Genomic DNA, 18,072 nt, shown 5'->3' with positions numbered 1-18,072 from the left:
TTTGAAGAACATGCCTCAGAGGAATATTTTTCAACTGGAAGAGACACACTCCAGTTCAGCCCAGGCATATGCTGGAGATATTTTTATCAATTTGTTTGTCCAAGAAGAAAACTTGTTATGAAAACCCTATAAAAGCACAAGGGAGAGAGCGCAGAGTTAGAGTGTGTTCCTGGCATGCCCGTGGCCCTGGGCTTCAAGTCCCCGGACCTACATGGCTTCCAGGGCACTGGCAGGTGTACTTCTGACAACACCCAGAACTTCTAGGGAGCGTCCCCTCAAAAAAAATCCATAAAACAGTATGGACTATACAAAAGTTTAGTCATTGACAAGAATATTTTGACTTAAGAGCAGCTGCATCCCTAGCCAAACTACCTGGAAAACGGATGTAGCTATCATCAGAATAGGGACACTTATGTTACATGGCTCTTCAAGATCCTTGCCTGGGCAGCTTTCATATGTCATTACTGGAAATTAACTACATGGATCACAGCCATTTTTTTTAAAGCATTGCAATAGGGATTTCATACATCCAGATACCCATACCACTGAAATCTTTTATTAATTGTTAATGATTTATCGTGCCATTCAATACATATTTTATAAAAACTGTACAAAAAGATGAACAATCAGCTTCTTCACACTTATGACACTTTTCCCTTAAGAATTTTTTGAAATTTTATGATTGCTAAGCTTTAGCAAACCTTAAATCATTTTGAGGAATAGCTGGCAGATTCTCCTTTGATTTTTCTTTTTCACAAAACAAAGAGTGATTCATTCAAGCATTTGCAATGTCTTACCTGGTAGAACTATAACAATTCATACTAATAACAGACACTCTTACCTGGTAATTACTCACCAAAACCTAAATTTTTAGTAAGATAGTGTCTGATTTTCTGAAATGATTTGATAACGAAACCAACCCAAATGAAGGTTTCAGGCAGGGGCCTTGCATTAAAACTGCAGGTGCATGGAACAAACCCCAAGAGCTATCTCTCCAGAAGGGCCCAAGTCTGGTACAGTGTAAACATTTCTCTAAAATAAGTAAATGTTAAGAGTAATTGTTGAAACAAACAATATCTAGTTAGCTGGTCACAAACTTAATAAGCCTAGTACATTATGTTAATACAATAATTTTAACAGGACAAAGAATCTGGATTGTCAACAACAAAATCTTATGTAAATAAAAAAGTTCCAGGGCTGGAGAAATAGCTCAGAGGGCTGGAGTACAAAGGAAAAGCTTCTATACAAAGAAAGAAACTCAAGTTGTAACATAAGGACACACTACTGGGACTGGAGAGATAGTACAGTGGGTAGAATGTTTGTCCAGCATGCAGCTAACCCAGTATCCCATATAGTCTCCCAGCACATCAGGAGTGATCCCTGAGTGTGGCGACCAGGTGTGGCTCCAAACCAAAAATCCAAAAATTCCCAAACAAATAAACTACACCCTTCCGGACAGGAGAAAATATTTGTTCAGGATACATCAGCTAATGAGTTGATATTGGAAATCTATAGACAACAACAAAAAATTCAAAGACCCCAACCACAGATGGGACAGGGATATGAACGGACACTTTTCCCAAAAAAAGTATACAGAGGGCTAAAGGACATGAGAAAGTGCTGGTTGTCATTCATGAGTAGGGAAATGCAAATCAAAACAACAATGAGATACAACCTCATGCCAGTGAGAATGGCACATATCAAAAAGCCTGGAAATAGCCAGTGTGGGTGAGAATGTGGTAAGAAAGAAACTCTCATCCACTCTTTGGTGGGACTGTTGTTTGGTTCAGCTTCCATGTAAGGCAATATAGAGATCTCTACAAAAAATAAGGATAATAGTTACATAGAACCCAGCAACACCACTTCTTGACATCCATCCCCAAAACATAAAACATTAATTCCTAAGGATGTATGCACACTTCTGTTCATCGCAGTGCTTAGTACAATGACAAAGAAAATAGCTCAAATGTCTAATTACAAGATGAATGAATCAAGAAATTGTTATATATATACAGAATAAAATACTATGAGGACCTAGAAAGGACAAAATCATGCATTCTACAGCAACATGAATGGAACTAGAGGATATCATGCTGAATGAAGTCAGTCAGAAAGAAACGGATTTACATGAATGATCTCTCTCATATGTGAACTTAAAGATACACAATAAGGTAACAACAAAAGACCAAAGGTAAAACCATGGGAGAAATGATTCACACAACTGAGTTGGTGGCTGGAAGGGCTGAAAGATCGTTGGGGGAGAAGGGCGGGTAGGTATACTGGTGATGGGTGTGGTGTTAAACTATGTGCATAAAAAACTATCATCAACACTATTGTAATTCAGAGACAATCATTTTTTTTTTTAAGGACTAGAACCACTGCCACCATGTAAGCTCACTGCTCGGTAAAATATTATGGATTTTCTGAAACATGCAGCCACACAACATCTACAAACTCCACCATACTAGCATGCCAACAGGAACACACCAGCTTCAATGGAAATGTAATATAGTAGCCAACAAAACTCAATTAACAAAAACATTAACACAGAATGACCAACTATCAACAACAGCTTAGTAAACCCTCAGACAAAGGTTCATTGTCTCCATGGTGAGATATAACAACTTTCACAAATTTTCTTTTATTGAAGTAGTTTTTGATGACTTCAATAGCCATTTGGTAGTAACAAGCAATATAAAATAAATTATTTTGGACCTGCTATGAAGGCAGGCTTGGGAAGTGGTTGAATAAACAGGGACAATGGTGAAAGGAATATCAGAGTAGTTGTGGGATTGGGGCAGCAATATTGAACGCCTGTAACAAATACATCATTAACAACTTTGTAAACCATAGTGTTTTTAAAAAGTAGGGGGCATATAAATAAAAGAATTAGAATTGTATGATGTACACATAGGAGCCCCAAGTTTGAACCCAAATACCAAGTGCCTCCAGAGTACCAATCTGAATGCCGCTGCCAAGCCCAACACCACCTCCAAATGTTCTACTATCTAGCAAATTCTCAAAATTCTTAGATCAATGAAGTTTTAAGTACAGGACTTAGTTAGTATGGCTCACCTTAATTTATTAATTTGCATTCCAAAAAGAGATTGAGTTGGGGGGGGCAGAGACATGACTCAGCAATCAGAGCTTTTGCCATGCATATTGTGAGCCCCTGAGTTTGATCCTATGCACTGCAAAAGAGAAAGACTATCTTTGGGATTTGTCTAACTTATTTGAGAGTAGAGCCCTCTTTATGCAAAACCCAAGGGACATACATTTCTTAGCACACACTTTGGGAAATGAGGGCTTATGCACAAATCATGATCTTATCAATGCACTCATTTCCTCTGTGAAAGTCTTAGGCTTATGCATGAAAACATACTCTTGGACTGTAAAAGCAGAATTGAGGTTACAAGCAGTAGGGTGAGGCTGAGACATCAGGAGGGAGAGGGCAGACAAATGGGGCCTAAGGACAGCAGGGCTGGGTTTTGGACACTTTGATGGCACTTGTGATGCAATAACACTGAATACCAAAAGCATCAAGATTAACAACTGTAAAGCATGTTACCTCAGTGTGAGAAAAGTAAAACTCAGGTCTAGCTTATTATAGTTTATGCATCACTGTTGACCCACACAAACATACAGGGTCAATCTTTTAAAAATATTCTAACATCCAATATCAGACCTGAATGAACCATTAATGAAGCAATTACTAAAGATGTGCAGCTGGTTAAATACTAAGTGGCATTTTGGCCCTCTCCTTGGCAGATGGAGCTTGGAAAGCATCTCAGCATGCTCAACTCTTCTCTGTGAGTAAGCACTTCCTGGATTCCCCGGGGCACAGTCCCGTGATTTCCCAGCTCCCTGGCATCCTTTACCTGTCGGACTACATAATAAAGTGACAGGAAGATGGCCAGTTACTACTCCACACTTGGCTGCTATTCTCTGTTGTACTTCTCTATGAGGACAGAAGAAGGGAAAGGACAAATAAATGTGAGATGGAAAATTTGTAGTAAAATGACAAGGCTAATATTGTGGCAGGTATTTAAAACTAGCCTCCCAGAGATATTAAAACATTTGAAGAATAAGACTTGTCTCTGAAAAATAGAAAGTGCACACTCTGTTTTAAAGAGCTCACAAAATAAAGAAGAAAAATGGCTAGCATAGAGGTAGGCAGGATCGGGGTAGGGTTGGGCGGGGAAAAAACTGAGGACATTAGTAGTAGGAAATGAACACTGGTGAAGGGATGGGTGTTGGAATACTGTATGATTGGAACCCAATCATGAACAACTTTGCAACTGTACAGTATTTCACTGTGATTCAATTAAAAAATAAGTAAAAATAAAAATGAAGAGCTCACAATATAGTTGAGAGGGTCAGCACATAAAAAGATAAATACTGTAGTATTTATCAAGTAGTATCAAACATCCTGTAAATGTTCAGAGAAAAAGTGGGGACAATGTTGGCTGGGTGGTCAGTGTAAGTGTCCCAGGTGTAGGTCCCAGAGCAGAGAGCAGTATGAGAGTGGAGGAGGAAGGAGTCTGGTTCTGTACCCCCAGGCAGGAAAGACAAAGGCAGGGATGCAGAAAGGGCCATTTCAGAAGGCAAAGACTGTACTGGCTGGAAGAAATGAGGCACTGAGCCTGACTAGGATTATAGGGCTTGATGGACACCAAACAGGACAGTCTGGCCTCCTCTGCAACAGTCTGGTGTATTTGTCATACCAGGGACACTGAATTTCAAGAGGCTGTGTAGAAGAGGTGAGATAAGAGTACTTTTTCAGGATCCTGGGTTGAGACAAAAAGAGTTCAGGCTAGAGAGTGGACAGTGGAAATAAGAAGGCATTATAATATTAGGAAGGAGGAAATCATAAATAGGACTTGTTAGATTACTGAATGCAAAAGAGGCAAGGGAGAATGGAACGACTTGAGCCTGGATCCTTGAGAGAATGACTATCAAAATTGTTTGACCATGATGATTTAAGGTGCTTCTATTACATCTAAGTAGAAAACTCAATCCGTGACTCATTACTAGAACCTGCAAAAAACCAGAAATATTGTTTGTCAAGGTACCACCATTCCCTCTGTGATGTGCTCACTCATTTACTAATCTGGACAGTTCGGGGTAGAACTAGTTATGGAGTTTGCAGCATGTAAGCCAAATGAGGAGAATGCTTACATTACACCATGTTTAATTTATCACACTTCCTCTGCACCTCTTCCCTAAGAAACCAACTCTTACACAAGTATAGGTGCTCATCACAGCATCACTTACATCTCACTGTAGGAGTACTCAAAAGTTCAGATTTCCAGCAAATGTCTGGATTTGAGGAAGCCACTGAAATAGGAGTGGAAAAACAGAACTGTCATATTTCTCAAATCTCTCCCTTTGGAGAGATAAAAGACACAAAACAGGAGACAGGAAGGAAATCCAGGATCGATTGTAGGAGAGGTTCCACCTGCTGAGATAAATAGGCATGACTGAAAACTCTTTCCTTCAAGAATAACAGGCATCTGAACACTGCTGCTTCCTTTAACAGATTTCATTATCAATTTGTGGACCTGACATTTTATTCTAGAGAGCCAGCGTCATACACTGGACCTTCAAGCTCCCTCCAGAAGATCAGGTTCTGTGTTCACCTTCGATTTTGCACACTGGCCCCAGAGCTCAGGCGCAACAGGCAGAACCACTGGGCATGGCAGATGTTTCAGCAGCATTCATCAACTTTTCCATTTGAACCCAATTCCCTGGGGTGAGCCAGGTCAGCCCATTCTTTCCCCCAGCAGCCAAAAAAAGGTGACACTACTTAAAATGCCCCTCACTTTAAATGCCAGGGGCGAAGGACTAATGGAGATGCCAGAATTAGAAAGGACAGAGGAGCAGGCTGTGAAAGATAAACTGAATCTGTGAACTTAGAAAGCTTGGCAGCATGGAGTTGCGATTGAATATAAAATGTTTTCATTCATGGTGTTCTTTCTCCGATATGATGCCGTGCACCAAACATTATCACCGTGAGTGAACAATCATTTAGTTAAATAACATTTAGTCGAATAAACAGAATGTAAATGGGATCCCTCAGCTCTCTCATAAAGGATACCAATGGCAAAATCCCCCAGAAGCTACAATGGAAATAGACGTTTCAGAATGGGTGAAGGAGATGCATGTAAGGAATCTCTGATTTTCAGACCCCGATTTTCTCATGTTAGAACTTGAGAAAAGTTAAAATGTAAATCACTTGTGGTACTGTTCTTTTACAACCTTCACAAATACTGGCTATAATGCTGTTGTTAATAACTTGTTATCCACATAGTTCAATATTTGACCCAAATATTTACTAATTCTTTTATGGTTTTCATTTTGTATTAAATATTTTGAGTAATTTGGCATATATTTTGATCAAAAGTGTGAGATAAAAGGCTCTAACTTTTTACATTTTCATTTATGAGTAATTTATCCTTTGTTATGCAGTTATTTATTTTTTAAAAAAACATAATTACAGGGGCTGGAGCGACAGCATAGAGGGTAGGGCGTTTGCCTTGCACATGGCCAACTTGGGTTCGATCCCCAGCATCCCATGTGGTCCCCTGAGCACTGCCAGGAGTTAATTCCTGAGTGCAGAGCCGGAGTAACCCCTGTGCATCACCAGGTGTCACCCAAAAAGAAAAAAAACCCTTAATTACATAGGCCAGTTTTAGGTTAACAAAAAAATTGAGCGAAAACAAAAAGTGCCTTCAGATTCCCTGGTCTCTAGACATTTAGACATCCACATTATTAACATTCAGCACTAGAGCAGCACATCTTTTAGTAGGGGAGGGGGATGAGCTTACATTGACACATCATTATCACGGGGGTGGGCGGTAGACTGAAGGCTCTCTAAGGAACACCCCCAGAAGCACATTTTTGCTATCAAAAATGGTCTAATTCTCAACTGGAACTGAATATCTCAAGACTCAGTCAGGCTATACTTGCGATGCCAGAGTGAATAGTCCCCGAAAACGAGGCAACCACTCTGAGCACTAAAATTGGTGTTGGTGTGAAGGGGATGGTGAATCTAGAAATGATCATTTATTAACTCTCTCCAAATAGAAAAACTGCTAATGAAAAGTATCAATAGTGCCTGCTTGTTGTGAATAACCAGTTACATAACAAAAATCCTGTTGCAGGCTACTATTATAATGGGAGAGAGTAATATTTGGATTTTCTGCAGGACAAAGTAGCCACCTGATTTGACAATAAAGAATATTCCCATGATTAAACCTCATACAACTATGACCATAGTATAGCCATAGTAAATAATATGACCATAGTAAATGATGATTTTTCACAGAATGATTTCCTTTCTGTTTAAGTAGCAAGGAAATAATTCTGTGAAAATCAACATTTATAGAATCAGTTCAAGAAACAACAACAATTTACTTTCTCGACCTATTTTTGGTTTTGTAGCCACACCCATTGGTGCTAAGGAGCGACTTCTGACTCAGTGCTTTGGTTGGGAATCATTTCCTGCGATTCTTAGTCCTCACACTCAGGGGGCTGACCAGGAGGTGCAGAGGCTCTAACCCAGGCCTCCCACATACAGAGAATGAACTTCAGTCCTTTGAGCTATCTTCTTGACCCATGTCTCTGCCTCTGTTTCTGTCTCTCCCTCTCCCCTGTCCTTAAACATTGAGTTCTCACTGCCCTTATTTCCTGACACCACACTTTTATTTATCACTTAACTCCTAAATCTGACTGTCTCCACATGCTACATGACATGAAACAGAAAGTAGAGCTTAGCATGCCAGTGACTAGACTGTAAGAAGGAGATTTTTGCAGCTTAGATCACTTTTCTGCTCCATGAGCAGGATGAGGAGGGCAGAATAGGCAGTTTCTCAAAGCTAGTTCACACCCCAAGTTCAAAGAGAGAGAAGCTAGCTGCCTTCCTGTGAGCTGCACTCCAGAGCAGGGTGCTTTTGGTTTTGTTTTGGTTTTTTTGGGGGGGGCGGGGAGCATCCACACCCAGTGATGCTGAGGGGGTTACTCCTGGTTCTGCACTCAGGTGCTCAGGGGAATATTTGGGATGCTGGGGATAAAAACCAGGTTGGCTGAATGCAAGGCAAGTATCCTACCACTATGGCTCTGGCTGCCAAAGAAGGATGCTTGAGATGGAAGAGCAAGAGCAAAGCCTTTGTGACCCCACCAAGGAGATCCATAGAATAGTGAGTTTTCTCGAAGAATGTGTCTTTTCACAGAGAACAATCCCAGCCCCTGCTGAGTGATTGCTGGCACACTCTCAGAAGCTGACAAAGGCACTCTCCAGCCTTTTCTTACCTGCCGACTATCCCTCTGGGAGGACGTGGAGGAAGAGGCACTTCGATGGGTTGGGGTGGAGGTTTTATGAGCCGGGGAGATGCCCCTCTCGTCTGAACTCATTGCTGCAGCTGGAGTCTAGTTGTTTACTCTTACCACCATCCCAGTTGTGTCTCAGACCCACAGAGGAGGAGGTGATGCTCCTCAAGCCTTAGTCCATTTCATGAGTCAGGTTTGACTAGAAAAGAAAGAGGAGGCAAATATTGAGGCATCCAAGAGCAAATTAGACAAATAAAAACACCCCATGTACGTAAATTAAAACACAAGTTAAACTACTATATTTAGGACAAGTATACATTAGTGAGAGGAAGAACTCTGACACAAGTATATTGTAATTTTTTTCCTCTATTTTTTTTTTCATTTTAGATCTCCCAAGTAGTGCTCTGGGGCCAAGGAGATGCTCCCAGTGATACTGGCCCACCAGACTGGTTCAAGGTTTGGCTCTAGCAAAACAGTGCTGCTGAGGTCCAGCAACGCTGGTAAGGAACAGCAATCAATCTTCAGACCAAACTTGAGTTCAGATAGAGAGGCAGCCAACTAAAATAATCAGTGAAGAAGGGCCAGAATGCTACCCAGGGTTAAGAGCAATCCCCAGCTCACTCCCTGCACCACGTATCACGAGCCATGGCCCCACCCTATGGCCCTGATTATCCCAAGGACTCCCGCAGGCCCCTGAATCCAACTGCCAGTGCAGTTAGCCAACAGTGGCTGGGCCCCCGGGCCCCCAGAACATTGCTTGGCACCTCTCCTCCCAATTTTTCTCCTAATGAAAAATTTCAAAGGAAGGAAGAGCGGTGCTGTAGAATGAGGCATATGGTAAGGAGAACCAAGTGAGCCTGCATGTTTGTGGTCTCTGAACAAGTGGACTTGAGCTAAGTGCTCAGGGCTGAGCAAGAGTTAACAGGATACTGGTGTCCAGCTCAGTGTGAGCCAAGCTGGTCCATATAAGAGACAGAACTCAGGGGGGCAGCAGACAGACCGAGGCCAGCTGTGCAGGGCCTGCTCAGCCATGCTCAGCACTTGGATTTTTATTGTGAGCATTAAGGGTCGTAAAGGGCTGTAGTAGAATCAGATTTTCATGCTTAAAAGGCAACTTTGGAGACTGGGAGAGAATACAATGGATAGAGTTAGCACATGTCCAAGTTAGATTTGATTTTCAACATTACACGATCTCCTGAGAATCCCCAGGTACAGACCGGGGTAGTCCCAGTACCCTGAGTATGGTTTTGGAGGCCCCCGGCATCACTGCAGTGGTGAGGTATCCTGGTACCAGCATCCTCAGGCTGCTGGCCTGGTTGGCTGAGAATTGCCAGTGGGGCCCCCCAGATCTCCTGAGCACTGCTTAGGAGGTTGCCTCTCACCCCTCAAAAAAAAAAGTGAAAAAATAAACGTAACTTTTGTAGCTGTGAGGGAAGGAAGACATTGGGAAAGTAAAGAAGATAAGGGAGGCCTGCTCAGGAAGCAAGGCATACGGAGAGGAAGTGAGATTGGGGAGCTTGGTGCAAGACTGGAGAAGAGGAAGCAAGATTGAGGAGCAAGAAGCAAGACATGGGGAGAGGCAGCAGGGTGGGGAGAAGGTAGAACACTGAGCACTGGCCCTGTGGGTTGTGACTGGCTAATGGGGAGGAGGAACAGGAGGAGCAGAGGCGGCTCCAGGTTTCTGGCATTGTGTGCAGTGGATGAAGGAAGTTCACACTGGCAAGACTGAGTGTGAGGTACAACCGAGGCACTCAAATGGAGACAAGGACTTGGAAAGGCCAACCATATCAATTAAAAATTGGGACAGAATTTTAATTGATATGGCTGGCATACTGAAGCATGGGGTGATTTCTATAATTGGCATACAGAAGTATGGGGGGCTTCCACTAGCATCATGTAGATGTAGATCGTGGAAGTGAAAATAAGTTATTTATAGACCTAAGTTTTAATTTTTAAAGCTACAATATGATGTTAATGGATACACACCCCCGGCTATGTTAATCGAGATTTTAATGGTCATCTGGTTAGAAAGGATACTTGAAAGAGCATCCCCTCCGCCCAAACAGCAAATAACTCCAAACTTGGAAAACTAAATTCTAGTGAATAGACCTTCTAATCTTTTCTTAAGATTTCAACTTCACTGTCACCACAAGAAAAATAAAAAGCCACTTATCCCCAAAAGTGGAAGACTTTCTCTCAAAACAAAATTTGTCTTTGGATGAACAGAATGTAAACAGCTGCAGAGTTCTTTCACTGGTTTGAGATGAAATTTCATTTACTATTGGCAAAAGGTGGTAAGAAGCTGACACTTAAGAGAGGAACACCATTTCCTCCTCTTTAATGAAGGTAGTCTAATAAGTGTGAGCAAAATTTCTCAAGCCAAACTCCAGTGCCAGCAAGCAAAAAGACACTCTGGGATGCCTGCTCAGAAGTAATTTGCTTTCTGATCAATGATGTTGTACAAGTACATGCTGACACCTGAGCCAAAAGTATGGGGGTTCTGTGATGTGCTCAAATTCTCTAAGGGATAAGATTGAGAAAGAAACTCATTAAATAGCTATCCATTTGGAAGTAGAGTCAATCCAAGCTACATCAAGGGCCAACATTTCCTTTCGGACTTCCTCATCCACCAGCAACTACATCCAGCTGCAGATCTCCATTATTAACACCAATGCTAACATCTTGGTTTTTAATTTTAATTTAATAGACCATTTTCAGGGTAGCTTGTGTATGATGAAAGGAAAACATTTTGGTTAAATTACAAAGATGTAATTTCTGGTTAAATTACAAAGATTCTTATGAATATCACGAATAAAGAAGGTGCTGGAAAGAGCACACAAGAAAAAGGAGTTTGCCTGTGTGTGGCTGACCCCAGTTCAATGCTTGGCATCTTACAAGGTCCCCAGAGCAAGCATCACCTTACAAAAGCTCTGGGCACCCAAAAACAAACAAATATATATTTGTGATACATTTTTGTGTATAAAAATATATTTTGTATGTATATACACACAGAATATATATATACACAGAATATATATATGTATATATATACACAGAAAGTGTCTAAATAAAATTTAAACCAAAGAAAGGTGATAACATTTAAAGTCAACACCAAAGTAATTCCTAATTCCGCTAAACTCATCATCATCATCATTATCATCGTTATCCCGTTGATCGTCAAATTTCTCGGGTGGTCTCAGTAACATCTCCATTTGTCCTAGCCCTGAGATTTTAGAAGCCTCTCCTTACTTGTCCTTCCCAAGGATGCCGATGCCACATTGGAGGCTCTTTCAGGGTCAGGGGAATGAGACCCAGCATTGTTACTGGTTTTGGCATATGAATACACCATGGGGGGTTTGGGAGGCTCTCCCATGTGGGCAGGAAACTCTCTGTAGCCTGCTGGTTCTCCCAGAGGGAGAAGTAGACTATAAAGTGTCCCAATCTGGGCCTCTTCTGCCCAGATTTCCCATTTTCCAGTAGCTAGGCAGTCACTCCCCCCTCCTCCCCCCCCGCCGCCCCCCACCCCCCACCCCCCTGTAATCCTGTCAATGGCCAACATCCAGAGACTTAAAAGCAAGCTCCTGGAAGAGAGTGACGCAGCGAGTCTCTGACCGAAGGCCTCCAGAGCTTTAGCCACAGCAATGCTCAAGGCCCCTCTCCACACGTTCAGACGAGCCTCACGCATGAAGGTACTGGCAGAGGAAATAAGGTGTGTATCAGGTGTGTAAGACCCGGGGCTGAGACCTCCAAGCCTGCTCAGATCGGGACTGGGCCTCTTCAGCCCAGATTTCCCACTTCCTATACTCAACAAAGAACATATTGTGTCTGAAAATAACAATATAAGAGCCAAACATCTAATTTTTCTGACTCCTTCCTCCTTCCTATCAGAGAGATCACACAATTTTTTTTCTACGTGTTATAACATTTGCATTTATAGTGAGTAACATAAAATTCAGATTTATGACCCAGAGACCTAGCTCAAGATAAATGTGGGTGTACCTTCTGGAACTTGCTGTTCACAAAATTGTATGTGTTTATAAAAACATTTGAAACTAGAGACTATGTAGCCTAGGATAATACACAACTCTAAATCGCCAAAGCTCTCAATAAAGACTTATTATATTTCATGCTCATTCACCATGGTCCTTAGGGGTCTGCAGCCTTGCTCTGTAGCCTCTACACCCCATGTCAAAGGAGCTAAGCCCATTGACAGAGGGGAAAAGAAGCTAGGACAGAACCATGACATGGCTATTAGAACTTTTGACTGTAGGTGGTATGTGTCATGTTCATTCATAGGATATTGACTAAATCAAGTCTCATGATCAACCTAAGGTCAATGATGTATAAAAGTATAATCCTCCCCAGGGAAGTGACTATTGAGCACAATAATATTACCTATTATATTCACCATTGGAAAAGATCAAAAATACAGATGAGGGTCAGAAAGATAGTAGATCAGGTAAAGCACTTGCCTGGCACACGGCTGACCTGGGTTCTATTCCTGACACTGCATATGGTCCCCCAAGCACTGCCAACAGTGATCCAGCACAGAGCCAAGAGCCTGGTCCCTCCATGAAAAAAATTTTTTTTTTTTCAAATACAGGTGGAAGTGGGGTTGGAGTGACAGCACAGCAGGTAGGGCATTTCCTTGCACACGGCCGATCCAGGTTTGATTCCCAGCATCCCATACAGTCTGAGCACCACCAAGGGTGACTCCTGAGTGCAGAGTCAGGAGTGACCCCTGTGCATTGCCGGGTTTGACCCAAAAAAAGAAAGAAAAAAAACAAATACAGGTGGAAGTACTTAAATCAACTTTGCTTTAAACACTGTGAAGTAATTCCAATTACCATTTTGGTTCTACTTCAACCAAACTAGAGGAGTAATACTCACACTACCTACAATATGCTTTCTTCAAGCAACACTAGATTGGTAACAGCTTTCCTTGTGAACAAAGAAACTTAACATGACCATTCTTAATCCATTCTTAGTCTTCTGCTGTATCAATAGTATAGAAAAGCAACACACAGTGACAACATGGTCCACTTAAGCATTCTTCAATTGGAGCATTTATGTTGCATTCTGTACGAACTTCAGATGATAACGATGTGTCAATGTAAGTTCATCCCCTCCCCTACTAACAGATGTGCTGCTCTAGTGCTGAATGTTAATAATGTGGATGTTTATATGCCTAGGGAACAAGGGAATCTGAAGGAGCTTTGTATTTTTGCTCAATTTTTTTGTTAACCTAAAACTGGCCTAGATAATTAAGTTTTTTAAAAAAAATATATAAATATATACATAATAAAGGATAAATTACTCATAAATGAAAATGTAAAAAGTTAGAGCCTTTTATCTCAAACTTTAGATCAAAATATATGCCAAATTCTCAAAATATTTAATACAAAATGAAAACCATGAAAGAATTAGTACATATTTGGGAAAAATATTGAATTATGTGGGTAACAAGTTATTAACCACAGCATCATAGCCAGTATTTGTGAAGGTTAAAAAAATAGTATCTACCACAAATGATTTATATTTTTAACATAGAAGGTTCTTATAAATTAATAAAATAAAAAATACTAAGAGTAAAATAAAGAGGGATCTATTTGCAATTCAAAGATAAATAATCCAAACAATGCGATGACAGTTTAACAAGAAAGGTTAATATGATTGGTCAATTATAAGAACAGGGCCTGTGGCTGATACCCAAGGACAGTAGATACAAGGGCCAGGAGGATTGCCCCATAGCTAAAAGACTGTTTCATGAGTGGAGGGGAAAAGGAAGATGGAATAGAGACGGGATCACTAAGAAAATGATGGCTGGAGGAACCAGTTGGGATGGGAGATGCATGCTGAAAGTAGATAATGGAATAAACATGATGACCTCTTAGTGTCTGTGTTGCAAGCCATAATACCCAAAAGTAGAGAGAGAGTATGGGGAATATTTTCTGCCATGGAGGCAGGGGAAGGTGGGAAAGGGGGGGCTATACCTGGGATATTAGTGGTGGGGAATGTGCACTGGTGTAGGGATAGGTGTTTGATCATTATGAGATTGTAACCTAAACATGAAAGCTTGTAACTATTTCATGGTGATTCAATAAAATTAAAAAAAAAAAGAACAGGGCCTGATAGAAAATATGGCAGATAGGGTGCTTGCCTTGCATGTAGGCTGGGTTTGATCTCCAGCAACCCATAAGGTCCCCCAAGACTGCCAGGAGTGATTCCTGAGTTCAGAGCCAGGAGAAACTTCTGAACAGTGCTAGTGTGGTAGATGGTGATACCTACACACGCAGAGATGAATAAAGGACAAAACTAACTTCCTGAGGTAATATGAAAACATATAGGATTAGCAGAGGGAAAGTAGAAGAGGTAGGAGGAAGAATGGAAGGATACAGTACTTTGATAGCAGATGATATTTGCATTTTTGACATTGGGTGCAACAAGGCCTATACATATACAGAAATGTAGAATGGTACTCTAGATACTTAGTAGTATTGTAAACTAGTGGTCAATCAATAAAAGTTTATTTAATTCAGTGAGACTTGCTGGCTTGTGACTCTGAAGAAATATGGCTATGTATTATAGAACTATGGCTATATATTATATTACAGAAATATGGCTATATTATAGAACACACACTGTGCTGTGTTTATTTGTACTGACTCTACAGTAATCTCGGAGGGTGGTGACATCCATCACTATTGTCTGATGTCACGGGCCACATAAGCTACTCATGCTGCTTTCTGAACTAACCTCATTCAGATCTAAGACCTCTATCTTACCTCTAAAATACAGTTGACCTGACTCATATGCAGTAGATAAAAACCCTCATGTCAGTTTTTAGAATCTACTATACTGTCCCAAAGATAATCCAATCCAAATTATTTGCTGATTGCAGCTCCTTGTCTATTCAAGATCAGCTGAAGTGAGAGAAGGTATAAAGTTCAATATTCCCCCAAGAAAATGTCTTAGTTGTCCTTGAAAAAAAAAGACTCACCAGCTGTTAATGGTACTCTAGAGGTCAAGGGCATGATGATTGGGTTCTGTTCTCCCTGGCACTGAGTTGCATCTTAGACACAACAATCCAGTCCACAGCATCATTTTTTCTAAACACAGCTGATGGCTAGTGTGGTCCCACACGGCTGCACTGGCCACTGAGCTTGGGCAGGCATTCTGCATTTCAACAAGCCTGAAACTAGGGAGTCAAGAGTTTCCAGCTGGGCCCTTCCTCCTCTGACCTAACATCAACAAGTAGGAAGGACAATATAGTGCCAGACACAAAGTACTTCCCTAGTAATAAACCCAAAGACTTGAAAATAAAAACTATAAAAACTAAGATCATGCCTAGGAAATTAAAGAAACATATATGAGGGGATGGAGTGATAGCACAGCGGGTAGGGAGTATACCTTGCACGCGGCCGACCCGAGTTCGATTCCCAGCATCCCATATGGTCCCCCGAGCACTGTCAGGAGTGATTCCTGAGTGCAAAGCCAGGAGTAACCCCTGAGCATTGCCGGGTGTTACCCAAAAAAGCAAAAAAAAAAAAAAGAAAAAGAAACATATATGAATAAAAAGGTCAAATGGTTACCTATAATACTAATCTTTGATATAAATACTCTTTACACCACCAAATTATTTCTGTTTTTTTAAAATCTAAAAAGTTCAATCAAAAAATGGGGAAAGCAAATAGACACTTCTCTGAGGAAGACCCACAAATGGCCAACAGGCACATGAAAATAAATGTTCATCATCACTAATTATTAAAGAAATCCAAATCAAGACAACAATGAGATACACCAGTGAGAATGCTATATATCAAAAACACTGGGAACAATCTCTGTTGCAAGGATGTGGTAAAAAATGTAGTCTTTACCAATGAGATGGTCAGACTTCTTCATCAAAACTGTGAATGAACAGTTTGAGGCTCTTTGTGTTCCTGGAGCAAGCAGATATCATTGAGCTACACTAGCACTCGACAGGGACAAATGGAGATGTTACTGGCACCCGCTTGAGCAAATCTAAGATCAATGGATGACAAGTGACAAGTGATATCAAAGATTATCACTGTATCTGTCATCATGTTGCTCATCAGTTTGCTCGAGCGGGCACCAGTACTGTCTCCATTGTGAGACTTGTTACTGTTTTTGGCATATCGAATGCACCACGGGAGCTTGCCGGGCTCTGCCCTGTGGGTGAGATAATCTTGGTAGCTTGCTGGGCTCTCTGAGAGGGGCAGAGGAACGGAACCCGAGTCGGCTGCATGCAAGGCAAATGCCCTACCACTGTACTATCACCCCAGCCCCTGTCAAAAATTTTTTGATAAAAAATTAAGGGAAATAAAACTGAAAAAGAATAAAAAACATTGATAAACAAAAAAAAAAATGTAGTCTTCACACGAGCTACCAAAACCTATGGGACGCAGCTAAAGCCATGTTAAGGGGAAAATTTATAGCTCTCCAAGCATTCCTCAGGAAGGAAGAAAGGACCCACATAGATAGCTTGACTTCACGACTCAAGACCCTAGAAAAGGACCAGAGAAAGGACCCCAAACCAGACCGAAGGAAAGAAATAATAAAAATTAGAGCAGAAATTAATGACATCGAAACCAAAAAAACAATCCGAAAGATCAATGAAACAAAGAGTTGGTTCTTTGAGAAAATAAATAAGATTGATAAACCACTAGCAAGTCTCACAAAGAAAGAAAGAGAGAAAACTCTAATAAATCGAATCAGAAATGAAAAGGGGGACATCATAACAGAAACCAGTGAGATTCAAAAGATCATTAGAGACTACTTTGAAAGTCTTTACGCCACAAAAAAGGAGAACCTAAAAGAAATGGATGGATTCCTTGATTCCTATAATCTCCCAACACTGAAGAAAGAAGACCTGGAATACCTGAATAGACCCATCAATGTTAAGGAAATTGAAATGGTAATCAAAAACCTCCCCAAAAACAAAAGCCCAGGCCCAGATGGTTTCACTGGCGAATTCTTCCAAACATTTAAAGAAGACCTATTGCCTGTTTTCCTCAAACTTTTCCAGGAAATTGAAAAAACAGGAACTCTCCCAAACAGTTTCTATGAAGCACATATCTCCCTAATACCAAAAGCAAACAAAGACACCACTAAGAAAGAAAATTACAGACCAATTTCCCTGATGAACACCGATGCGAAGATCCTCAACAAAATACTAGCAAATAGGATCCAACAACTCATCAAAAAGATCATACATCACGACCAAGTGGGATTCATCCCAGGGATGCAAGGATGGTTTAACATTCGGAAATCAATCAACATAATCCAGCATATCAACAAAAGTAAAGATAAAAACCATATGATCATATCAATAGATGCAGAGAAAGCATTTGACAAGATCCAACATCCTTTCATGATGAAAACCCTCGCCAAAATGGGGTTTGGAGGAACTTTCCTCAAGATAGTCGAAGCCATCTATCACAAGCCTACGGCAAGCATTATCCTCAACGGGGAAAAACTAAGGGCCTTTCCTCTGAGATCAGGCACAAGACAAGGATGCCCACTCTCACCACTCCTCTTCAATATAGTACTGGAAGTACTTGCAATAGCTATTAGACAAGAAAAAGAGATTAAGGGCATCCAGATAGGAAGGGAAGAAATCAAACTCTCACTATTTGCAGACGACATGATACTATATCTAGAGAAGCCTAAAACCTCTACTAAGAAACTCTTAGAAACAATAGACTTATACAGTAAAGTTGCAGG

At 40.9% G+C, this 18,072-nt stretch overlaps 1 protein-coding gene across 13 annotated transcripts in view; it reads right to left on the bottom strand.

Annotated features, from left to right (window-relative positions):
• OSBPL6 (oxysterol binding protein like 6) overlaps positions 1-18,072 on the bottom strand; it is a 235,478-nt gene that overhangs the window by 95,924 nt on the left and 121,482 nt on the right. For all 13 annotated transcript variants that reach the window (XM_055120268.1, XM_055120270.1, XM_055120271.1 and 10 more), the window contains one exon: positions 8,311-8,527. In XM_055120268.1, coding sequence (XP_054976243.1) covers positions 8,311-8,412 — 102 coding nt within the window. In that variant the 5' untranslated portion in view covers positions 8,413-8,527. The remainder of the gene's footprint in view (positions 1-8,310; positions 8,528-18,072) is intronic.

The sequence above is a fragment of the Sorex araneus genome, chromosome X (assembly GCF_027595985.1).
Source record: "Sorex araneus isolate mSorAra2 chromosome X, mSorAra2.pri, whole genome shotgun sequence".
Taxonomy (NCBI): domain Eukaryota; kingdom Metazoa; phylum Chordata; class Mammalia; order Eulipotyphla; family Soricidae; genus Sorex; species Sorex araneus.
This window is presented reverse-complemented; position numbering and strand designations above follow the sequence as displayed.